The sequence below is a fragment of the Streptopelia decaocto genome (assembly GCF_964273445.1).
Source record: "Streptopelia decaocto genome assembly, chromosome: 18".
NCBI lineage: Eukaryota > Metazoa > Chordata > Aves > Columbiformes > Columbidae > Streptopelia > Streptopelia decaocto.
In genome coordinates, this window is record NC_138673.1 from 7,955,382 (window position 1) to 7,981,774 (window position 26,393).

Here is a 26,393-nt window from a genome sequence, read left to right on the forward strand (position 1 = left end):
TAGATTAACTGTAAATATGCACAGGCTTTAGGGCTACTTATAAAAGTCATTGTGCTCTTTTTGTTTCTCTAATTAACATATATTGTCATTGTGATTGGCAGACTCTCTTCAGTTTAATTTAGGTGCATGCTTGAATTTATGGTTCTTCTGGATTTATGGTATCACTATTAATGGCACTTTTTTAGAACGTAATTGAATCAGTCCTGAATATAACTCTCCAACCTTGACACCTAAAATGGTGTGTATGCGCATAGTACCTGAAAAATGAAAAACTTTGAAAAAATACCAAAATTTGTATGAGGAGACTGTAAATAGGCAATTTGGTTGCTACTTCATATGAACAGGACTTAAGTAACTGTGCTTCTGTCTACTGCAGAAATATGATTAAAGATCACAGTGAAGTCGTTCCACTAATGGGCAAGAAAACAAATCCATCTGGTGTTCCTCCTTCAAACCAGCAAGAGAAAAAGCCGACTGAAAGCACTCCCACGAAGAAAAGGTAGGACTAGCTCATGCAGAATTTGTGCTAGAGAATTAATACAAGGGTTAGGGTTTGTGTTTAATATGAACAGGGAAATATAAGCAGTAATTCATCCCCGATACTATGCTATTGAAGTCACCTAAGCAGAGTGAGGATGAATTTTCATTCCTAAACTTTTCACTCTGTGGCTAATTACTAGCTATTACGGCGATTTTTGAAACTCTGGAGGCCTAGGCAATTGTGGCTGTTCTGACATCTATAATTCTTAATAATCAGAGGAATCACTTTCCGCAGAAAAGGCGTCATCGGTTATTTGGGACCCACTGCCTGGGTGGCCCAATTAGTCCTTCTGTCACTAAATTCAAGAAGAGAAGCAATTTGGTTGCATAAGGGGGAGCTGAGGTGTCTGAGCAGCCCACAATACAACTTATTCTTCAAGAAGGGGCAATTTGATGGGAGATTGAGTAGTTACAACAAATACTGGCAAGTATTATCCTAGCCCTCAATTACATAAGCTCATACCTCTCAATCAGTTTTGTGGCTTCACTAACAGTAACCCTGGGGTTTTTCCCACCTCTCAGCCAAGAGCTCGGGGTGTGGCTGACAACATCCCTTAATGTCAGGAACGAAGATCACGTGAATTTTAATGCAGAGGTCTAACGTGTTCTATTAATTATATGTTTCTATACTGCTGCACTTCTGTTGCTTCAAAACATTTCCTTCTGCTGTGCCACCGAGCAGCGACTGCACTTCCAGGGGTGGCATTTCTCACTTGGCAACTTGTATCGGCAATATGCACTTTCTCAAAAGACAGCGACTTCCCCTTCTTGAAGGTCCTGGTATCTGGGTGGACTAACAGCATATAATTAAGTACAGGAAAACCAACAGCCATGGTGGGAGGAGTGCTGCCAGCGCTGTCAGAGCCTGACTATGTTTGTGGGCAGCGCTCCTGAGCGTGCACCACGGCCACGTAAGCACTTGGGTATTTGTTGGCAACTGTCCACCTGCTCTGCACGGTGGCTTTGAGGTTCTTTTTGCCTCCCGTGGTATCCCCAGATAACCCACATGCTGGGAGAGGTGAGGTATGTCAGCCTCCAAAACAGGGTCCACTTCATAGCTGCTGGACGTCTCTTGGATGTCAAAATTTTCAGTATGAACACGCTGTTGCTGAGCCAAGGGCAGGTGATACGGTCCAGGAAAGCCCAGAGTGTGGCACTTCGGCCTTTCTGGAGCTTCACTGCGGTCTCCAACAGCTGTTTGCCTGTTGGGACAGCTCCTGCACATCATGGTCAGGAAATGCAAGAAAGCAAGATGAACCCATGTTTCAAATTGCAGACATTTTCCAGGTGACTACTGGAGCACTTTAGAAATGGAAGACAGTTTCTGAACAATAGGCCATGGGGGAGGCGCTGCATCCACCACTGAAACTCCTCTGTCTTTGGTGAAACGTAGCAATGTTTGAATGAGATCTCGTAATACCAAGCCATTGATTTTGCCTCTCAACTCTGCAGTCTTTTAAAGGGCGAAATCTTCCTTTTCTTCTCATGTTCACTTCTCTGTGTTTTTTCAAATTTAGTTTATTTTTCCTATAAGTAGTAATTATTTATAGAGAAAACAAACAGTTAAATGTCACACACTGATTGGCCAGTTACACATTCAGTCCTGGATGGTGGAAATGCCCGATGTCAATGAACATGTGACCTTTCAAACTTTCTGACTTAAAGATTATCACTGCTGATGTGTTTGAAATGATCCGTCCTGATGGCTCCTGGCTGGAGAAATAGGAATTAGAATGCAGTAGATTAAAAAGCAAATGCATATGTGTGTGCAGGCACATATGTATGGCTGTTCAGTAAATGCCTGTTGTTGCATTTAGATATTTGCACAGATGTTGGGTGCAAGGCTGCTGAGGTAGCTGCTTTGACATGTCAGGATCTGATGCCATTATCTTAAAAGTTATCTTGGGATATTTTGCCAATCTGCCAGCGTGGAAGTGCTGGGCTTGGTGTTGGAGGTTGGGATTTCCTCAGGGGAGAGTAGATAAGCCTCTCTTCCAGCATCCTGCTAGGCATAAAGCCAGAAAATATAAATTGACAGCCTTGTTCTAGGCATGTGCGTGTAGTGCTTTGCTCATTTTATGGCTGAGCTTGCTTTTTTAACTAATATTTTTTTAAATGCACTGTGTTCAACAGTTCACACTTTTTTCTGGAGATTGACGGGTTTGAAAGCAATGCAACTCCAAACAATACATCTCCGCCTGTGTTTTCAAAACCAATGGATTCAAATATTCGTCCATGGTAAGTTATAGATGCATATTCAATAGTCTTTCTTTTCAGCAGCTCCTTTTTACTTCTCCTTAGACCTCAGAGCTAAAATGTCATGTGGCTTTTCTTAGCTTTGGGTCACTTCAAAGACAGAACTCCACTGGAGGTCAGTTGTTGCTAGATGACTTACCTACTTACCTTTATCTACTGCTGTCATTTACACTGAACAAATCAGGCCTCAGATTTGAATAAATTCAAATTCAGGCCTGTCTTTTTTCATCTTAGCTTCTGATGATATGTTAGGAGAAGTTCCACGCACCCATTTGTGTATTTTCTACTGCTTGACTACTACAGCTTAATTTAGCAAAGCCTGTTCCCAGCTGTGTGCTGACACACTCCCTCTATTGCTCGTTACCAACCAAACATCACGAAGATGCCGAGTCTGAAATATTTAAACACAGCCATTTATGCTGAATGAATAGAGAAAAATTACGAGTGGGAAGAATGCATTTAATTTTTTAAAATGCGTGGGATACTAACAGCCAATAATTATGAATAAGGGAAATACGCATCAAATCTAGCGGAAGCCCAGAATGACCGAATGTTTTTGTGTCTGAAGGATGTCTGGTCAGCTTTCTGGAAGTAGGCGAGAGTCTTATTTTGGTTTCAGAGGAGAGGTGTCCAAATTCCTCCCTCTCCCAGATCTGCACAAGACACATACGCTTTGTCGCCAAATTCCTCACTGTTTTCTGCAGAGAAGTGATGGACTGAATAAGAATGGACTCTGAGCCACCAGCTTCATTTCAAAGGGAAGGGATTATCTGCAGAGCAACACAGAATCCTTGCATTACTGTCCATATATCAATTTCATCAATAACTAATAGTTCATACTCTCTAGGTTATTAGCCTGAGGCAGTTCATCAAACCTGAAACTCACAGAAAACAAAAATAAAAGTAAGAAAAATTATAATAAATGAATTTTTAAGTCAGATATGCTTTTAGGAATGTCAGGAAATCACGTGCAGCAATTACAAAGTACCAATGCCTTTGAAATCCTTTAAATTTAGGGCCCGGTCCTCTATTTCCTTTAGCTGAAGTTTCATTCAAGTCAGCTGCAAAATGCTCTTGAGTTGCCTACAGTGTACTGGGTAGTAAATCTTTAGGTAAATCACTTTCTTTCTGTGCTTGCAACCCATCCATGGTTACAGATTTACCATTTGTTTCGTGGCAGATGATAAATTATACATATGAAAAAGAAGAATGTGAGCTGAAAGCATTCAGAATGATACATGAAAGGCAACGATCATTAAAAAAACCAACAACTTCCCATGGTTTCAGGACCTGTAATGAAATAACATTGTAAAACCCAAAACCAGTTGCTTTCCTAATAGTTTTAAAAAATATAATAAAATCCTGTGGGTCTCTTTGTTTTTACCACTCGCTGTAAAATACACAGGGGAGATAAAATGATAGAATTAAAAAGAACAATGTCAAATTAGGCTAATTTCAGCTCTGCTGTAGATTCTGCTTCCCAGTGTTGACTGATTCTTCGTGCAATTTTCCAAAATGCCTTCCAATATCTTCTTGTCTTAGCACTTTGCTTTTCTATTTCCTGTAGTGCATCTGGCAATGGGGAAGATATGGATTCCCCACAGTCTCTTCAGGACGACGTGACTGAATACAGCCCTAATGTAGACAGTTGTTGGTGAGTGAAGACATCAAAGCTATTTTCAATGGATTAAATCTGTGATAGGGTAGATATTGCCTATTTTGCCTGCCATGTTTTAGAAATAAGGTCATATGTGTGCATGCATTTCTGATTTTTCAGTAGTTAAATTTTGAGATCAAGAACTCCAACCTCTGCTTTTCTCAAATCTCATATTTAGTGTGAGGATTCTTCGCATATAATGTCTGTTTCCTAGATGACAAAGCAAGACCTAAACACCATGCACAACTAGGCATGAGCTAGGAGTATTTCTGAGGGGAAAATACTAAATCATAGTTATTAATGAATAATGTATGATCAGGAAAATTGTGTGCGAAGATGTGAGGTGAAAAGTTCTGCTGTGAGCGGGGTGGGTGCAGCTGGAGTGCAGCATCACGTAACTTTAGGCATTGAAATCAGTGAGCTGCGCACAGGTCAGAGAAGCAGGAAGGTATTCCTTAGCCTTTGTTGTAGAAGAATGGATAAACTGGAAAAAAATGCAAAACAAAAGACTTGAAAAATGTACATTTTTATTATAAAAACCCTCTCAATAGCCACTTATCTGCAAATAAGCAATCTGCAGAAACATTCTGAGATTCCCAGGCAGTCAGCAATAGGACAAGGGGGCATGGGCTTAAACTCTGCCAGGGGAAATTTAGGCTGGATATTAGAAAGAAATTCTTTGCAGAGAGAGTGGTCAGGCATTGGAATGGCTGCCCAGGGAGGTGCTGGACTCGCCGTCCCTGGAGGTTTTTAATCTCAGGTTGGACATGGCACTTAGTGCCATGATCTAGTAAACGGACTAGAGTTGGACCAAGGGTTGGACTCGATGATTTCTGAGGTCTTTTCCAACCCAGTCGATTCTGTGATTCTGTGTGAGATTCATGCCAAAATACATATGGAAGGGGGGCAAGTGTATCTGGCTGGGGCAAGTAATTGTATTTTTGTTTTCCTCTTATGTAAAAAAATAAAATAAACCACAGCAAAGTGAATCAGCAATTTCATTATTATTTCTTACAATTCAGTGCTAACATATCTCAAGGACCTGAGCAGACTCGCGCCCGGAAGAAGTTGAAAAGATACATATTTCGGGCAGTGTCTGAGGGGAATATAGAAGAACTGCAGTGTCTGCTCGCAGAGCTGAAGGAACGAGCAAACGCGTGTACAAACATGACTGTGCCGGGTAAGCTGGGGAGTTACCTGAGGGAAGGTTGTTCTGGTGGTGTATGTGTAGTCCAACACTTGGAAATATCTCTGTGCAAAGAGTTTTGGGTCTGTCTGGAGTTATCGTGGCAATGGGATGTCCAAAAAAGAACCCAGTTACATTGGCTGCTTTATTAATTAGCACCACATCTCTGAATGTATCGTCTTGCCAAGTATACGTAGCTTAAATACAAAGTGAACAGGATGGAGTAATTGTCTGGCAAATAATTTATGTTCATATATATCCCTTAGTTTCCACCACTAATAAACAAAAGATTAGAGTTATTTTCCATCCACCTTAATAAATAATGATGATCTGATCTCAAAATTCACTCTTGTAGATTATCTGATGAAAAAATTCACAGCTTTAGACACTGGCAAGACTTGTCTGATGAAAGCTCTGCTGAACATCAACGAAAACACAAATGATATAGTGAATATGCTACTGTCCTTCACAGAAGAAAATGGTATTTCGGAGAGATTTATCAATGCAGCATACACAGAAGAGGCGTATAAAGGTATTGCCATCTGATACCAATTTCAGGTATATGGTTAAATATACCACCCACAAAAGTAATGTTTCTTCAAACATTGTAATGATGGTTTAAATTCCTAAAACAACTTTTGGTCATTATCACTGGTGCTATCCATTGTGAAACATCATGATTGTTTTGCGTATAAGACATTCAACACTAAATACCTGTGTGTGTTGTTGCAGGCCAGACAGCTCTAAATATCGCCATTGAAAGGAGACAGTATGAGATAACTCGGAGCCTTATAGAAAAAGGAGCTGATGTCAATGCTCATGCCCAGGGTATTTTCTTTAATCCCAAACATAAGCATGAAGGCTTTTATTTCGGTAAGTGGAAATGCGATCTCTCTGGAAAAGGTGGGAAGGAATTACCCAAACAATTCAGACAGTATGAAAGGCAAGTGTGAATCATTTACTGCAGCTAAACCCAGATTAGGTAACTTTTATCATAGGATTTAAAAGTGCCATAGTACCTTTTGTGAAAGTGACTTGTAGTGTATTATAAGCACTCAGAAATAATGGCAAAACATTTACCAAAACAATGTAAATGCTTGAATGACAAATAAAGTGCAACGAGTCTGATTCTGAATATTTTTCTCCAAATGTTTTCATGCAAATTAAGAGTTTTTAAAACAAGAACTAAATTCAATACAATCAATATGTAAATGTGCTTTCATATATTAAGATGTGTAACACAGCCACTGTTTTATAATATCATTTGAGTGCTTGTAATAAAACCTGAATGCATGTTACATTTTATAATTTTGTAGGTGAAACTGCACTGGCGTTAGCTGCATGTACCAATCAACCAGACATCATTCAGCTGTTAATGGACAATACCAGGACTAATATTTCTTCTCAGGATTCCAGAGGAAACAATATCCTCCATGCATTAGTTACTGTGGCAGAGGACTTAAAAACCCAGAATGACTTTGTAATCAGAATGTATGATATGATTTTGTTGAAAAGTAAAGACAAAACTTTGGAAACAACAAGGAATAAGGAAGGTTTGACACCACTGCAATTAGCTGCAAAAACTGGGAAATTAGAGGTGGGTATCATTTCAGTAACATCTGAGAGAAATTAAATCTGAGTTAAAGCCAATTATGTACTCAGATGTTAGTACTCTGTCGTGTAGTTTTCCATGCTGGTTATGCTGTAATTTTGTTCAAAATACAAGCAAATATTTCTATTGCAATGTTGCTTCTACCCTTCAAGGTTTCCCTCACTGAATAACAGAATTACAAATACATTGAATTTCAGTATTGTAGCAAATGTAATAGTTAAAAAGTCGGGGGTTGGCGAGTGTGTATGTGCTTTCTCCTTTCCCTTGAACGCATCTGCTTACAAATGGTTCTGTTAATGTTCTAGATTCTGAAATACATCCTGAGCAGAGAGATAAGAGATAAGCCGAACAGGAGCCTGTCAAGAAAATTCACAGACTGGGCTTATGGTCCTGTTCAATCTTCTCTTTACGATCTGACAGAACTAGATACCACGGCAGACAATTCAGTGTTGGAAATTATTGTCTATAATACAAATATTGGTGTAAGTTGCCTCTTTCTATTTTTTTTTTTCTAGCAGTACACTCACTTCAGATGTGTTGGCCTATACATTTGACTGAATTACTTGTAAAACAGTAACATTTGGAAAAACAGTAATACTTCCATAAACTTCTGTAGGAAGCAAGACCAGAAGTTCACGTTACAGTTTTAGCTCAATCATAATTTACCAGGTTACGGCAGGTTATCCCAGCATGAGTCAGATAATTGTCCCATTGTCAGGTTGGGGTCTGACATATCACAGAATCCCAGAATGTCAGGGATTGGAAGGGCCCTCGAAAGCCCATCCAGTCCAATCCCCCCATGGAGCAGGAGCACCCAGATGAGGTTACACAGGAAGGTGTCCAGGCGGGTTGGAATGTCTGCAGAGAAGGAGACTCCACAACCCCCCTGGGCAGCCTGGGCCAGTGTCTGGCACCCTCACTGAGAAGAAGTTTCTTCTCATATATAAGTGGAACCTCTTGTGTTCCAGTTTGAACCCATTACCCCTTGTCCTGTCATCGGTTGTCACCGAGAAGAGCCTGGCTCCATCCTCCTGACACTCACCCTTTATGTATCTGTAAACATGAATGAGTCCCCCCTCAGTCTCCTCTTCTCCAGCTCCAGAGCCCCAGCTCCCTCAGCCTTTCCTCACACGGGAGATGCTCCACTCCCTTCAGCATCTTTGTTGCCCTGCGCTGGACTCTCTCCAGCAGTTCCCTGTCCTGCTGGAACTGAGGGGACAGAACTGGACACAATATTCCAGGTGTGGTCTCCCCAGGGCAGAGCAGAGGGGCAGGAGAACCTCTCTGACCTACTGACCACCCTCCTTCTAATCCACCCCAGGTACCATTGGCTTCCTGGCCACAAGGGCCCAGTGCTGGCTCATGGTCACCCTGCTGTCCCCAGGACCCCCAGGTTGCTTTCCCCTATGCTGATATATGATGTGTTAGGGCCTGAGCATCCATGTGTTTCTAGATCAGCAAGGACAGATACTGAATGCAATACAGAAAATAAATGCCTGGAATTATTTCAGTTTCCTTACAGGCGGCAAATTCAAATACTTTTTTGTTTCTTCTCTCCCCCCACCCCAGAACCGTCATGAAATGCTGACTCTGGAGCCTCTGAATTCACTCCTGCGAATGAAATGGAAGAAGTTTGCACGGCACATGTTTTTTATATCATGTTGTTTTTATTTCCTGTACAATGTAACACTGACGTTAGTTTCCTACCACAGGCCTAATGAAAATGAAGTGAGTCCAGCAACTTAACCTTGGCAAATTTTACTGCTTTAAAATGCAATAGTATTTCCTGAGTTGTATTTAAAATGCTGAACCAAAAACATATATAAGAATATCTGTCTGTAATGAGACTGTAGTGAGACCAGGTTCTCCCACATCAGGTCTTCATATCTGAAAAGTGGTAATAGAGGAGATAATTGCATTTACGTTTTGTGAAAATGACCCAAAATACAAATACGTATTATGAAGACAGGTAGTTAAATTTCTAAAAGTGTGAAGAGACAGTTGGGGCTTTTTTATTAATTTTAAGAAAGAAACTTCTGCTATTTCATATATATGTGTAGGCGGCCATTTCTATAAATCCACCCTGAAGAAAAATCTCTGTGAAAGGGAAGAATTTGGGTACCCAGAGAGCTACATACGTGAGGCTACCTGTTAACTGTGCCCTGTGCTCAGTCTTTCTTTTTGGACCTGTCTTGCAGGCTCCACCGTATCCGCTGGCTCTGACGCGTGGCGTGGGGTGGCTGCAGTTATCAGGACAAGTGATGGTTATGTTAGGAGCAATATTTTTAGCCATAAAAGAGGTGAGTTTATTTAATAGCAAAACCACGACAAAATAGCTAAAGAACTGCCCTAGATTTATGAATACACCGCTGATGATGTTGGAAATACGTTTGGACTATCTTTACATGTGTAATATCTAAAAGTCACTTGTCTAAAATGTCTAAAAGCACAATATGTCACTTATTCAGAATGACTAGGAATATATATTTGAATATAACGGTATTATTCTGTGAAACAAATATGAAGGGTTTTTCCTTTCAAATTCTCAAGATGGACATTTTATATTTGTATAACATCCATGTTGTCACATAACTGGCTTTAAAGACACGGTTGAATTAGAACTTGTAATGGGGAAAAACCCTAGGGTATAATTTTTACCATATGCTATACGTAATTAAAACCAGTAACTAACTGTTAAATTGTGCCAGAGATGGCAGAAATTTAAACTTGGAGCTTACAGCCCTATAGAAAGATCTTGAAAAATCAGCTTTAAGGCCCATTTTCTCTTACTCCCGTCTCTGTATTTTCCGTATCTGTCTGCACAGAGTGTCGCCATCTTCCTGCTCAGGCCCTCAGACCTGCATTCAATTCTCTCTGATGCATGGTTCCACTTCGCATTGTAAGTCTGTCATGCATGTATTTCATACTGTATATAAAATGCTTATTTATCTCATGGTCGTAGAGAACATACCCCTGTAGCAGATGCTAATTTTTTTCTCTAGATTATCAGTTTTTAGAAGGATGGGTGTAATCTTGCATACAGCTTTTCTGTAATACACATTAATGGCTGTGTAGGTCAGTAACAATACTGGGGGTTGATGTGGACAGGCTGGAATCTTTTTCCAAACTACAGTAGTGTCTTTAGCTTATCTTTGGAGCTGTATACAGAGAAATGTGTTTAAGAACCCTGGTTAATAAAGCAGATCCAGTTTCACACTCCTCTTGACTCCTTCAAGGAGGAAAAATACATCTTCAAGCTACAATTAAGAATTATTAATGTCTTTGTCAGCAGAATCTGCATTGACCAGCTGTTTTGGGGAGAACGGTTCCCTTAAAGTAGCTTTAATAAACATAATACTACCTGTACTTATCTATAATACATAATACTACCTGTTAATATACAACCTGTCCTTATCTATTTCATTGTGAAACTATAATGGTAACATTAATGGGGGGAAAAGAATGCAATATGAACTTAGAATTGGGATGCAAAGAAGTCTTGTTTTCATAATTTTCCAATATGTTGTTGGTTTTGTGCTAGTAATGCCCTTTTTACATACATGTGTTTATTTTTTAACAGTTTTATACAAGCTTTGCTTGTGATCTTCTCTGTCTTTTTGTACTTGTTTTCCTACAAAGAACACCTGGTGTGTCTTGTTTTGGCAATGGCCCTGGGGTGGGCTAATATGCTCTATTTCACCAGAGGCTTCCAGTCCATGGGCATTTACAGCGTTATGATTCAAAAGGCAAGTTCGTTTTGGTTTGTTTATCTGCCTTATGATATGATACAGTCCAAATCAAGCATATTCAGATGTATTTTATAGCTCATACTGGAATTTCCTATTTTCAGTTTATACATATTATTTCAGTAGACTACACTATATAACTTCAATGGCAGAAACTAGTTTATGTCTTAAAAATAACATTTTATGATATTAAATATGTAAGTAACTTATGTTTTTTCGGCTAATGTAATTCTGCTATTTAATTGCATCGTATGCTATAATGCCTATATTGTACCGAGTTAGTTGCCTTCGGAAGTACACAAAACAGTGGCTCTCAGTCATGAGAGAAGAAATCAGAGCTAAATCTTCATTGGTTTCTCGCTGATACTACAGCCAGTTTGCGTAATGAAGGTTCCTTTAGTGTGTACCACACCTGCAGAATTCATAAGCATAAAACCAGTTCTCAGTTTTCATTTCTGATAAATATTTAATTCAATTTTTAGGTCATCCTGCAAGATGTGATAAAATTTTTAGTTGTCTATATCGTGTTTTTGCTGGGATTTGGCGTAGGTAAATATCACGGGAGAAAAGCGCTGATGCTCTGTGTGAGTAGAAATTTTAGCATTATTATGAATAAGAACCCTATTGTCATGCTGAGAGCTCATGTTGGGATTTCTTCTGGATATTAAAAAGCCAAGTTTAGAGATCTAAGCTGTCTAGAGACTATCTGAACAGATAAGTAATTTGTCTCTTTCTCGGTTGCCTGCAATTTCATCTGGCCGTGGGCTCTTTCTGCTTCCTGGGTATCCATTGTCTGCCTGCTGTGTTTGTTGCTGGGCAGCTCTAGCTCATTTTGAATTCTTTAGGATAAAATGCCGTGTATACATAAAGCATTATTGTGATTAACATTTTCTTGTGCTTTCTTCTCAGCTCTTGCTGCACTGATTGACACTTGTCAAAATGGCAGCGAATGCCATTCCAACAGCAGCCTGGGACCTGTTCTGATGGATCTTTTCAAGCTCACCCTAGGACTGGGTGATCTGGAGATCCAACAGAATTCCAAGTATCCCGTACTATTTCTTCTGCTCCTTATAACTTACGTCGTGTTGACTTTTGTTCTCCTCTTGAACATGCTGATTGCGTTAATGGGAGAAACAGTGGAAGATATTTCTAAAGAGAGCGAGCACATCTGGAAACTTCAGGTTTGTTTGTTAGTTTGCTTAGTGAAGTATAAACGTGTTGGCTGAGCTCGTTTGAGCTGTACCTATGGTGACTTGTCACGCTGACAGCAGGGTTTAGGTACTAACAATGCTAATCCCCATTTCTATACGTGTACAAAGAATAGAAATAGCTAGTTTTAGTATTAGGTTATCCTACTAACTTCAGAATTAACAGCTATCTTAAAGGTAATCTTATGGCTCAGATTTTCAGCCTCGTGCACTGTCCCGTACCTTTGTGACTGTCATTCCCCTTGATATATCACCAGGAAGGTGCATTTCATTATCTGCCCAGAAATCCATAACACAGTATGCTCGGCTATTCCATCCCTTGAGCCTGAGCAATGCATGAGTTCACTCCAGTTTCTCACACCTTCTCCAAGCCTGGTCTTTACCAAGGCTACACAGCTCCGAGTCTCAAGCCGTCATCGAGAACACAGTCATCATTAGGGCTGGGGTTGTTTTCTACATTGGGCAGCATCCCACTGCAGGTTCTGCATATCCCTGCATGGGTGGTGCCTGGAGGTGTCACCATTAAACCCTGAACACCAAATTTAGAGAGAGATTTCTTGATTCTTGTCCGCGTGTTCCTTCTGTGCTGGGGGTAACTAGAGAAAGCTGTGGGCTCCCTACCTGCACACACCAAATAATGAGTGTTGGAATCAGTGTTAATTATGTATGGTGGACAGAGGCAGGACATGTAACAGTGGAATGCGCAAACTGGATATGCTATGGAATCAGACCATTTTGACTACAGTTAACCATACTCGTGTTACTGTTTCTTGTTACTAGAGAGCAAGAACTATTTTGGAATTTGAAAAATTCTTACCAAAATGTCTGAGGAAAAAATTCCAACTGGGAGAACGGTGTAAAGTGGCTGAAAATGACACCAGGGTGTGCTTAAGGTAAAGCGAAGGTACAATACTGTGCTGTCTGTTCTGCTCTGTATGTTTCTTCAAGGATATTTCTCCTCAAAGGCCTCTTGAAAATATTTCTACAGCCCTACAAATTGTATTAGATGTACAAATATCCAGTTATTTCTTTTCACTTGTAACCAATTGTTTTAAAAAAGGAAAATTTATAGAGTTTTTTATGTAGACAATTTTTGGTAAGAAAACAGATTTTCACCCTCATATGTTTTTAATGTAAGGCATTAAGTCTGCTTGCAGTAAATGTCACTTTGTTATAATCTCTTTTGAATGTTAGCTTAAAAGTAATTGCATTTAAATTGATTGCTAATTGATGATTCCTACATTAAAGAAAATATTACTATGCTGTTTTATGATAAATACTTAAAGATTTAAGGCGAGTTTCAAGACACTACTCATAATATATGAAATTATAAAGTACTCTTAGTATTATTCTAATCTTCATATAGTACATAACACTGCAAAAGACATTCGGCCTTTTAGCAAAGCAGGTGTTGATAGTGAGGTATGACAGTGCCAAGAAGGAATAAAGAAATAACAGGAGAAGTGCAGCTGTGTAGCTGGGAGATAATGCATGCTAATAACACTATTTATATACAATATAAACAGGATTAATGAAGTTAAATGGACCGAGTGGAAAACACATGTTTCATTTATTAATGAAGATCCAGGGCCAACAGGTACTGCAGAATTTTATGACACCCTATTTGTGAAATTGTTTTTTTCTTATAAATCCTTTGTTATAGTTTCATACCTTTAACAATATAAACTCTCATAATCTGGATATTCAACCACACTTTACTGCTAGGGAAACTCATGGCTAATACTGTAGGGGTGTTAAATTATTTTTACAAATTTGGAGAGAGGGCTGATTACAAACTCTCATTATTTACACCTTGACACCAAGACATTGGTTTTACCTTTATTTTTCTCTAAGCAGTTACACTTGATCTAAGTTTTACATTCTGCTGTGGCATTTGAAAGGTCTGAGGTCAGAGAACTTTTTAAGAGACAGAAAATATTATTGTCAAGAAGTTCACAGAATCCCAGAATGTCAGGGGTTGGAAGGGCCCTGGAAAGCTCATCCAGTGCAATCCCCCCATGGAGCAGGAACACCCAGATGAGGTTACACAGGAAGGTGTCCAGGCGGGTTGGAATGTCTGCAGAGAAGGAGACTCCACAACCCCCCTGTTCCAGTGTCTGTCACCCTCACTGAGAAGAAGTTTCTTCTCAAATTTAAGTGGAACCTTTTGTGTTCCAGTTTGAACCCATTACCCCTTGTCCTACCGTTGGTTGTCACCAAGAAGAGCCTGGCTCCATCCTTCTGACACTCACCCTTTAGATATCTGTAAACATGAATGAGTCCCCCCTCAGTCTCCTCTTGTCCAGCTCCAGAGCCCCAGCTCCCTCAGCCTTTCCTCACACGGGAGATGCTCCACTCCCTTCAGCATCTTTGTTGCCCTGCGCTGGACTCTCTCCAGCAGTTCCCTGTCCTGCTGGAACTGAGGGGCCACAGCTGGACACAAGATTCCAGGTGTGGTCTCCCCAGGGCAGAGCAGAGGGGCAGGAGAACCTCTCTGACCTACTGACCACCCCCTTCTAACCCACCCCAGGTACCATTGGCTTCCTGGCCACAAGGGCCCAGTGCTGGCTCATGGTCATCCTGCTGTCCCCAGGACCCCCAGGTCCCTTTCCCCTACGCTGCTCTCTAATAGGTCATTCCCCAACTTACACTGGAACCTGGGGTTGTCATAAAGTACTTTTAGTCCTTGAATAGTTACATCTAGAATTGCAAAATCTGGCAAGAAATCGGCCTGATTCTCCCTGACAGCGCTATAGTCTGCTGGTTTTAACCCTAGAACATTCACGTTTATGTTTTGCGATATATATTGGACGACAAGCTGCCCCTTGTGAATGGTGACCAGGAAATTCAAGATCCCCACCTGCTGACAGTGTTGGAATCGTAGCAGAGACATGAGCTGAGTTTGGGGTGTCGGGTGTCAGAGTTAACGACGGGGACTTTTGAGGACCTGGGAGCCTTGTTCTGGAGTTTGTTCTTGAGTCAATTAGCATTTATATTGCTTAGCAGAATGATCTCGGTAATAGCGAAAAGGGGCAGACAGAAAAATTCCTGTATAAGATATGGTAGTAAACTGACAACTTGCTGCTTAAATAAATGCATGTTTTTTAACAAAAAATAGACGTGCAAAAACTTGATCTTCCCTGTACAGTTTCTACCATATCCTGTTTGTTTATAATGCATTTTTTTGCAGATCCAAGCAAAGTTCAAGATAATTCAAGGACTAATAGCAAAAATACCCTGAATACGTTTGAAGAAACGGATGATTTGCCTGAAACTTCTGTTTAGTTGTGCTGGTTTTGAAATGCGGTCGTTCTGAAGGTTAAAAGCATCAGCAGGGGAGGCTGAAAGCTTTGTTGGTGTTTTGGACAGCTGTAACCAGCTGGAACACAAACTTTCAGTGACGCGGTCTGATTACTTTAACCCGTTTAATCAGGGCAGCTAAAATAAAATGGACTATTTCACTGGTTCAGTTTTGAGCCTCTTGAAAGCCGTTGCTGTCCAAGTTTGTGTGACGCTACTCAGATTTGGCCCTAGACTTTTTCCTGCATTATAAAGGTCAAATATGAGATATTTCTTCCTTTGGGGGAACATTAAGATCGTCGTGATCCCAGTCGGCTGTCTTTAGTTTCGGAATCTTAACTCATGAGAAACATTTTGTACACTGAAGAAGTTGTTGTGGTGAAAAGAAAGCATTTCAACTCTGAAGACTACCAAATGAAGTACGTTATTCTGAAATAACAATGTTCTGGATACATTTGAAGCTTTTCTATTGACTGTCAGTGTTACTGGAGGCTTGATCCTGCAAGCTGGAGAAAACCTCGTCAGGTCTCATTAGCTTTGCCTGATGTTTTCCTGTGTGTAACCCCTAGGGTATCATGTGGTGTTTATTGCTTTTTATTTATTCCTGTGTATATATGCCTTCCTATAAAATAATGGGGCAGAAACATAAGTCATGGTGGAGAATATTTGTTCTGGTCACCAGGTCTTTACTTTTCTTACTCAGCTTTTCCACGCTCTTGCATCTTGCTGCATAAAGGAAAGTTATCACATCAAGCACTTCAGGAAAATAAGAAGTCAGTATTTCTTCCCCAAATTAACGAAAGAAGTTAAATGCAATGCAATCGCAGACTTTCAAAGCTTTTTAAAAATATATTATTCAGAGGACTATGTAATGCATTTCTGTAGCACTTTTTATTTCACTGCCGGTGATGACCTAGCACTATGAATTACATGTTTAGTTTTCTATTTTAAGTACGTATAAAAAGAAATATTTGTTCTATGTACTTTTAAATTTCACTTAATACATCATGTGTCTTCAGCATCATGGGCTTTCATCATATATACCCATTCGGTGCCTGTTTTAAAGGTGCTATTTAAAGACTCAGGTGAATTCTGTATTTGAATGGTAATATGAATTGCATTGGATTCTTGCAGCTAAGCCTACTGTGGGCAAAATGATGCTAAAGACTTTCTTAACACAGAAGAGAGCGCGAGGGAGCTCTGCAGCGGAAAGGATAGTGCAAAGCTCTTTGCAGGGATGGTGAACATGGATCTTGCTGCCCAACCGCTCTCCTACAGATGCTGTATCCTGTGTTTCCTACCACGTATGGCCTGGATGGATGGGACCAAACTGAAATCTTCAACTCCGTTATGTTTTTGCAGGGACATTAATGCATATCAAGAGACCAATGTAATATCTGAGCCTTGTTTGGCCTTCTGGGTGGAGGATATGTGAGCATGAGAAGAAAAATGCCTGTGGTCTTAGAATCTTTCATCTTTGCTAGTTAATTGTGCATTGAAACAGCCAGCAGAGAACGTTGCCTCAGGACTGTGCAGTTCCGTTCAGATTCTTCTGAGTGCCAGTTTTCGTACAAAAGACAAACATACCTCTTCACATCTACTCAGGAACCAGCAGAATCTGGCCCGTGCTGTGCTCTGTGCTGCTGTGAGCCACTTGTCACCAAAACCAGGGTCAGGTGTCTGCGCTGGACTGAGGTCGCTCGGTAGGTACAGCCAGAAACCAGGGAAGGCACAAAACCACGTCGGGAATGTGCTGTGTCAATGGCCAGGTACAAAAGTGTGTGATAAAGCTGAGGAAGAAGCTGGGGTGTTGTTTCTCAAAGTATTTTGCTAAGAAAATGACCTCCTCTTGTGGCCACAGAGCCCTGCCAGATCACACGGCTCCTATCTCAAGGTCCTTATCAAGAACACTATGAATAATGACTAGAGCAGTTAATTCTGTACCTTTTATACACTGTTTATTTAAATATAAAGAAATAAAGCTTGTAATTCAATAAACATTTTGTCCTGTGGTTTTATTTTATTGCCATAGGAGCTACACAAACCAAGAAAAAAAGGATTTTGGCTTAGTAGTGAACAAGAAAGGCATCGCTTTTCAAAGGTTATCATTTGGGGGTTATCTAGACAATTTTAAAAAGCTTTACATTTCCTTTTAGTGTCTTTTTCTAAGATGTCATATGCTTTTGGCTAATTTATATCTTTGCAAGTATAAAACAAAACAAAGCCTAAGGCTTCCAGCAGCCCTTGCCGGAGCAGTGAGGTCAGTGGGCGTTACCGTGGCGAGGGCGGGTGATTTAAAACCAGTCCTAACTCGACACCGGCACTTGGCCCCTGAGATCGGCTGAGCGGGGCAGCTCGGCGGGTCCGTGAGCTTGGAGGAGACTGAGGGGTGACCTCATTAATGTTCACAGATATCTAAAGGGGGAGTGTCAGGAGGATGGAGCCAGGCTCTTCTCGGTGACAACCAGTGATAGGACAAGGGGTAATGGGTTCAAACTGGAACACAAGAGGTTCCACTTAAATTTGACATGAAACTTCTTCTCAGTGAGGGTGGCAGAGCCTGGCCCAGGCTGCCCAGGGAGGTTATGGAGTCTCCTTCTCTGCAGACATTCCAACCCGCCTGGACACCTTCCTGTGTAACCTCATCTGGGTGTTCCTGCTCCATGGGGGGATTGCACTGGATGGGCTTTCCAGGTCCCTTCCAATCCCTGACATTCTGGGATTCTGTGAACTAACAAACTTCATAAAAGTGTTTATTCTTCGCATCTATAGTAATGTATTAGAACAAGTAAACAATCATAATTAGCATTATGACAGTATGTTTCATCTTAGAAGTCCTCAGTAGTGTTAATTAAATTGAAATTTAAAAGTAGATTTTGTTTATTCCATTAATTACGACTGAGTGATGCTGGATTTCACAGAGAAATAGACTTTTTGTATGGAGAAATCTGTCATAATTTTTTAAGGAGTGTTCTGGTTTCGGGCTGAGGATCTGATGTGGTTTGCAGTGAGTTTCACTTTTACTGTTTTTACAAAAGCTTGTTTCTTTTCATAATATGCAGCTTCGTTAATAAATGTTGGATAGACCGTATGATCCTCTTTATATGCAATTACTTCTCCATCAAGAGTCAAAAATAGAGGGTCACCATTGTTCAGTGGCTGCCAGTCTTGATCCTTAGAGAAAGAAAATAAACAGGAAATATTTACTTTCAAGTTTTTGTATATTTCAAGTGATTTCTGAGTTTATGCTCAACAATTATATTCTCTTCAGTTTGTGGCAAAAGCTTTAAAAATAATTCCTTTTAATCTTCAGTCTGTAATTGCAGGTTCCTGGCCCTCTCTTTCAGGCCTCTATAGAACTCACTGGTAAAGGTGAACTAAAAGGAAATGGCATATGCTCACAATTGATTAAAAACAGACCCTCATTTTAGAATACAAAATCAGATTTGCATTTTATAAGATAGGATATCCTATTGCCTTTTTCTTTTCAGTTGTAGGTTCAAAAGCGATTTTAGATTCAGTGATTCCCAAGTCAGTTATTGAAATATTGTTATGACCTTAGTGACAGAACTTACTATAGGCAAGGCCTAAAGTATTCATTGGCAATATTGTAATTTTAAATATTTACCATTAAAATATACTACAATGTAGCAGAAGCAACAGAGGAAGAATACTTATAAAATGTCATACATGGAAACTGTTTTAGAATTTACCTGCAGTTTAGGGTGAATAATAGCAATAATTTCATCATTCTTATTCCTGGGATAATCTACTTTCTCCATTATTTTAAAAACCTCAATCGTACACGGTGGAAAGTCCTTTCCTAGAAAGAATAAATGTAATTTAATGTCAAAAGAAGCAACTGCCTTTTAAAAAGAACAACGCATTATTTATTCTCTTTAGAATGGCTTAACTCATTAGGTTGTACCTCGTTGAAGTTTCCACACGAGTGATTAGCTCATATGTCACAAAAATGTCCAGCTCCAGACGCTGGGCTCTCAAAGCCAAGCTGCAGAAAGGTTATCCAGCCGTGTATGGCACCATATGAAGCCAAGATCTAAATTTTGTGCGGAAATGTGACTTTTCACTGTATACTTTAAAAGATATATTTGATAGATTAAGAAATCAGCGAAAGGCCTGTGTTTAATAGAGCTGCACAACACTGAATGGTATCAGCGGTATTGAGTCTTTACCATTCTAGCACAGTAATGGAGATTCTGACATGTACAGCTATATTATTTTCCTGCTACTTTCTGGCAAAATGTCCTCTGACACAATTTTAAACACCTATTTTTGTCAGTATGTATTTTAGATAGTACACAGGTGTAACTAAATCTTACAAAATGTATTGACTTTAATTTTAGATAACAATGCACAGAAGGCATGTCAATTAAATGCCTCTTTCTTAGGATTAATTTATGTATATTCTCCATGGGTGTCCTGGTGGACAGCAGGGTGACCATGAGCCAGCACTGGGCCCTTGTGGCCAGGAAGCCAATGGTACCTGGGGTGGGTTAGAAGGGGGTGGTCAGTAGGTCAGAGAGGTTCTCCTGCCCCTCTACTCTGCCCCGGGGAGACCACATCTGGAATATTGTGTCCAGTTGTGGCCCCTCAGTTCCAGCAGGACAGGGAACTGCTGGAGAGAGTCCAGCGCAGGGCAACAAAGATGCTGAAGGGAGTGGAGCATCTCCCGGGTGAGGAAAGGCTGAGGGAGCTGGGGCTCTGGAGCTGGAGAAGAGGAGACTGAGGGGTGACCTCATTAATGTTCACAGATATCTAAAGGGGGAGTGTCAGGAGGATGGAGCCAGGCTCTTCTCGGTGACAACCAGTGATAGGACAAGGAGTAATGGGTTCAAACTGGAACACAAGAGGTTCCACTTATATATGAGAAGAAACTTCTTCTCAGTGAGGGTGACAGACACTGGCCCAGGCTGCCCAGGGGGGTTGTGGAGTCTCCTTCTCTGCAGACATTCCAACCCGCCTGGACACCTTCCTGTGTAACCTCATCTGGGTGTTCCTGCTCTATGGGGGGATTGCACTGGGTGAGCTTTCCAGGTCCCTTCCAATCCCTGATATTCTGTGATTCATGTATATACTACTATACAACTATTGTTAACCAGTATTTCAGATTCTCAAAACAACTGTAAATTAAGGCCAAGTATACTTATTGAATCTTCAGGAAGAGGAAATATCCTTAAGGAGCTCTACAGGAATTCTGACTTTCTGAAGCCGCATTTAAGTGGTCTAGAGAACATCCTCCCACCCCATTTTACGTGTTTCACTGTAAAATGTTGTAGCCCAACCTATTTTTTTGAAAAATATTCTCCTGAAATAGTCCACTGACACGACACAGAGGGCCATATTCTTTCTTTACTTACTCTACCTTCATTAAAAAGTTGCACAAAATCCAGGCCATGTTTGACAATCCTCCTCATTTTGTCCAAAGTATCGGCTCTAACAACACCTTGTGGCTGGGGACCCACCTCCACACCTGTTTGCAGGTACAGGAAAATATTAATATAGCCATAATATATCTAAGTAATCTGTGTAATCTAAGTCCTGCTTAGATTACACAGCAAAACTAGGTGCTTAATTGAGTCTGTGATTTATGTTTAAGAGGAATTACAGTTATATGATTTTGTAAGGCAAGCAGAAAACTTAGCTCACCCGTCAGGTTTAGTTTAAAGAACTCTAAGTACATTTTTGAGTGTGCTACTCGGGTAAGAGAAAGAGTCACTATATGCATTAATTTATCTAATTCTTTTCCTCCTCCTGTCTTTCCATGCTGCATTTTTGAGCACTCATTGTTTAACATGAAAAGCAAACTACTGGTTTTTTTTTCCTATAGTTATGGTTTTGATTCCAGAAATTCACCAGTTCCATGCAGAACATTTCCCCCTTTATCACGTCATCTCTTTTCCCCTTCTTGGCTAACAACCCACATTTCAGCCAAGGCTTAGTTAGAGGAAGTAAACATTTCTTTTCTGAAGCTGTTATTTCTTCCTTATCCTCATATATTATAAACATTTTTGGCCAGCAGTGGGTTAACTGAGTTTAAGGATTTCCATCCGGCTTCTATATTTTGTAAGCTAAGTATAAATCAGAACTCTTCAGTAGAAGAGATAATCATACACATTTGATTTGGTAAATGTGTTGTCAAGTAGCTACTGGTGATCAGAACATTCTGTAGAACGTAATGAACAGATCTGGAAACGGGTATTTTTAAAAAATAATGTATGGTGGGTTGAAATGGTCTTTTATTTTTCATATTTACCAACAGGATGTTTTGCTACAGATCGAGTTGTTGCATATTTCAAGCTAGGATGTTCAATCAGCAGAACAGGACAGCGTTCTGGAGCCAGAGCGTTCTGTGGAGATTGTTTAAAACATTTCTTGTTATTCAAATGTTTTAAAATGTTGTGCCACAAAAGATTACTGATGCAGAAGTGATTTATACAGTGTCTTCAATATGTTGCCTTTATTCCCTAGCCCTCAAAGAAGTAGGACATCTTTAGAAAACGTACAAAGCTGGGTTTGTTGGTCTCTTTTCCATTAATTCATGCCAGGCGTGCTCCGCTGAACTTTGCTGTCTCCTAATGTAACTGAACAGAGCTCTGGTCTTCAATTACTAATAGGAAGAAAAATCTATTCATCAGTGTTCTGAAACTTAGAACCAAAATACAGTAAAGCAGATTTCAAGTATTTTTTTGTGTTAAATTCTCTTATGGGGACATAGATTGTGAATTAAACCTTACTTTAACTTTTTTTTTTTTGACATAAAAACCTATTTCAGGCCTCTTTCCTGATGAAGTGCCTACCATTGTTCTTCCTATCATTTTAGTCATAAGCTTTCTATAACTCAAATATTTTATAACTTTAAATGGGATGCATGTAAAAATTTTTAAAAATCAAATGTTAAAATACACTTTCCAAGGAAAAATAATTAAAATTCCACACCTTTGGCCTAATCTCATTTCATCAGTCAGTGTCTCAGTCACTCAAGGCAGCACTTTGCACACCTCACTCTATCAATACTTATCGGCTTCAGGAGCGGCAGAATCAAACAGCTTCCAAAGACAGATCACTGTTCCTAAAAAGTCTGATGAATGGAACATTTGTCATTACCAAGTTCCATTATTTTTTCCATGTCTTTATTTCATAAAATTAATGTTTGACTATTTAGCATGTGTGACCCAAATTTATCCAAGTTTCTGACAGATGTGGAGTTCAGGATCTCCTGTGGCAGGAGCAGGATAGCAAGCAGAATTGCAACCCTGGATTGCAGCAGGGCAAACTTTGGCCTTTTCAGGCCATTGCTGGGGGAAATGCCATGGGCAAGGCTGCTTGAAGGTAAAGGGGCCCAAGATAGTTGGTTAGTGTTCAGGGACTGTTTCTACCGGTCACAAGATCAGAGCATCCCGACACATAGGAAGTCAAGGAAGGGAGCCAGGAGACCTGCGTGGTTAAACAGGGAACTGCTGGGGATGCTCAAGTGGGAGAGGAGAGTTTATAGATCATGGAAGGAGGGGCTGGCCACCTGGGGAGAACCTAAGGCTGTTGTCAGAGGGTGTAGGGAGGCAACTAGGAAAGCTGAGGCCTCCTTAGAATTAAACCTGGCGAGAGGGGTCAAGGACAACAGGAAGAGCTTTTTCCAATATGTGGCAGATAAAACCAACAGCAGAGGCAATGTAGGCCCACTGATGAACGAGGTGGGTGCCCTGGTGACAGAAGATACAGACAAGGCAGAGTTACTGAATGCCGCCTTTTTCTCTGTCCTGAGGAGCCCAGTATCGCTGAGGGCTTCCTGTGTAACCTCATCTGGGTGTTCCTGCTCCATGGGGGGATTGCACTGGATGAGCTTTCGAGGTCCCTTCCAATCCCTGACATTCTGGGATTCTGTGAGATCAGTGTGAAAGCAGATTAAATTACATTCATTTTCATAGATATTATTCTAAGCATTCCTCTTTGCCCATCAGTCTTACTAATAGTAATTTTAATACACGAAGATTATGAGTTCAAATCTGAATTACCTGATATTATAATCAAATTAATTATCTGATTAAAAAAAATCCTATGAGTGATTAAATATTTTAAAAATTTGAAAAAGAAGAAATAGTATATTTAAAGAAACTACAAAATCATATATAGTAATACAACATTACAACTAATAATCTATTTTAATAGTTCATTTAAATTAGTTTTACCTTGATATAATGAAACATTTGAATTGTAAAGTCATCCCTGGAGCTTTCAAGAATAAGGGTACCACCCATGTTAGAAGTGGTGTTGTGAAGGTCAAAAATAAGGTCATACGCATCATCACTACCTTTGGGACCAAATATCTGATTGATTTCCTGAGCCCTTCTCACTTCATATGGAATATCTTCCACCACTGTCCTGCTGTTAATATCAGTACAAAGAAATTAGTACACTCATTCCATGGCTTTACAGTCAACAAAATAAGTATACCCTTTTCTTCTTACTTTAATTCCATAACTGACTGGAGTTGAAATCACCTATTTAATTACCGAACTGTCAAAACTGGATGAATTTGTGCTTGAAAAAAGCAAGTAGGATTGCTAAACAGGTCTTACTATGATGTATCTCATACAGAATTTTTCAATCTGATTTTAGGTGGAGGTTATTTACTTCTTATTTCTTTACATCACAAAATTTCCCTCTATGCAGAAAACTAACTCAAAATTCATCAGCAAGCCTGGATCCACCTCCTGCTGAAGACAGCATTTGGATATTGAATGCCCGTGCCCTTTTATCTTGGACATCAGTCACAAGGTCTTTTTAACTTGCTTTATTTCCTGTCTTCTCATATTCCAATCAGACCTTTACAGTCAATTGTTTTGAGCCCTCCTGACCCTCAACACTCATAGAAGATTTTGCTGCCTCAAATCTATTCCTCTAAAGTTTAATGCCTGTAATCTCAGGTGACTACATCTGTCCTACACTTTAAAATAATGGACTTAGCCTAAGGAAAGGTCTGAGCTCTGCTTCCTGTCTGAATAAGGGCTCTATAGGAAACTGATGTATGGCACAAAGGTATCTATTAACGTATTGACAGTGTACAGAGCTGTAGACTCAGTCTTGTTCTGCACAGACAGCAAATTTGCTTTTGATGACAGGCTTGGGATGCTACCCAAGTACAATACAGAAACACCTAATATCTTGCTGCCAGTATAACTGTATTCAGAAAAGCTCCAAAGCTGAATTGCACAAGATGTGAGAAATAATGACTTTGCAGCTGAGAACAGCAACACTTAAGTTTACACAAATACAGCTAATCTAATATTAATTTAAAGTGCTGTGTTTAAGATGCCGTGTTGGTCTGAGACTTGTTCTACTGGCAATAGTTTTAAAATGAATCTGTGCAATTTGTTCTTTTTGGGTTAAAGGTCAATAATCTCAGTTATGTGACAGTGAAAATAGTAGTAGAACTAGTGTTAACATTTAAATCTGGAAAGGAAGCTCCTCACAAGTTTAAAAACAGAAAATTAAAGCAACAGAAAATACAACTATTCTTACCCAAGATTATCAGGGTCAAAAACACGGTTCAGATCACAGTCAATATATCTAGTACACTTCTTCACAGCTCTTGGGTTGGCAAGAAAGGGTTTCACCTCCATTCCCGTTCTTTGAATCTCAGCTCCATTCTCTTGCCAGTGCTTGACCAAAAATACCCCCGACAACTCATTGCCATGAGTTCCCCCGAAGATCGCAACCCGTCGGACCGGAGGGTTATCAGCACCAGAGGAGGAAGTCATGCTTTGCAGCAGCTCTAGGGATTGCTGAAGGCAAAACAGAAAATAATGATCAAGTAAAAAAAAGAAAAACCCAAATATTTTTACTCCTTTTAATAGGAAATTCTCTAAGCCTGTTGAGGTCAGATGTGAATGAAAGCGAATTAAAGTTTCTCTAACAGTTTTAGACTCCCGTTGCGAGGCGGGGAGTTGCCAACCTGACCCTCCTCCCTCTCCGGAGCCCTCCCCTTCATTGACCGTATTTAGTAATATCTCAGAGTCTGTTAATGGTACTGTTACACGGTTCAAAAGTTAACTTCTTCAGGCGATCTCTGCTAATATTTGATGTATAGGTAAATCTTGTACTAATGGCAGTATGAAAGGACTTTTTAAATGTAAACTTCAATAACGCACTTAAATAACTCTGACATTTTTGCATTGCAAACTAGATGTAACAAGTATCCTCACGTATGTTTGAAGTTACATAAACATTACAGCACACAAGGGCAGAACGATTTAAAGTGAGCAAAACCAGTAAAATGTGAATCACATCTTGGCTCTAGATCAACAAAGAATGCTGAAACGTCAAGTACTTTCAGCTAAAAAAACAACAACAGCTGAGTTCCTCAAAGCATGTTGTTGCTTGTGTGACCTTTTTGTCTTGTAATATCTGAAGAACAGCGATGAGAAGGAACAGCAGCTGAAATTAAAGTGCAGTTTCTCCACGACTGACTTACGCAGTGTTCCTGGCTCTAGTTCTGCCTCGGGATCTGCTGACACAGACCTCGAACACACTGGAACAACTGTCAGTGCCGACCCTTATGACTTCTGCAATCTCTTATTAAAAAGGAAACAGATACAGATCACAATGGGAAAATAATTGTATTGTCCCCCCGCCCCCAAAATGTTAATCAGCAACTTGACTCCTTCCATTTCCAAAAGCACTCGGGCTTCTGAAGGGAAACTTCAGCTGAAGAGCAGCTGTAACTTCCATCACAAGGATCAAAACATATAGAATAAACGGTCTTAATAGCAGAAAATACTTTTTACTGCTGTAAATGCCAGAAGTATTTGCAATTAGAATCTGACATACAATATAAATATAAAAAATGTTACATTGTAAGGGAATACAGAAT

The 26,393-nt window shown here is 40.0% G+C and overlaps 2 protein-coding genes across 2 annotated transcripts; one reads left to right on the plus strand and one right to left on the minus strand.

Moving 5' to 3' along the window:
• Positions 1-380: 380 nt before the first annotated feature.
• On the plus strand, positions 381-15,490 carry TRPV3 (transient receptor potential cation channel subfamily V member 3; the record flags this gene model as incomplete). The annotated part of the gene is made up of 17 exons (XM_082068697.1): positions 381-499; positions 2,674-2,778; positions 4,364-4,450; positions 5,476-5,633; positions 5,995-6,171; positions 6,372-6,512; positions 6,956-7,236; positions 7,557-7,733; positions 8,821-8,979; positions 9,450-9,551; positions 10,077-10,150; positions 10,832-10,997; positions 11,480-11,546; positions 11,907-12,178; positions 12,986-13,098; positions 13,732-13,802; positions 15,396-15,490. The coding sequence occupies 17 exons, from the start codon at positions 381-383 to the stop codon at positions 15,488-15,490; spliced, it is 2,364 nt and encodes a 787-aa protein (XP_081924823.1).
• A 1,965-nt stretch (positions 15,491-17,455) lies between these two features.
• On the minus strand, positions 17,456-25,417 carry ASPA (aspartoacylase). Its single transcript, XM_082068455.1, has 6 exons — positions 25,043-25,417; positions 23,710-23,905; positions 21,780-21,873; positions 20,889-20,996; positions 19,219-19,328; positions 17,456-18,679 (listed from the first exon to the last, which is right to left on the minus strand). Exons 1-6 carry the CDS (start codon positions 25,279-25,281, stop codon positions 18,467-18,469), a joined length of 960 nt encoding a protein of 319 aa, XP_081924581.1. The 5' UTR covers positions 25,282-25,417; the 3' UTR covers positions 17,456-18,466.
• Between the last annotated feature and the right edge of the window lie 976 nt (positions 25,418-26,393).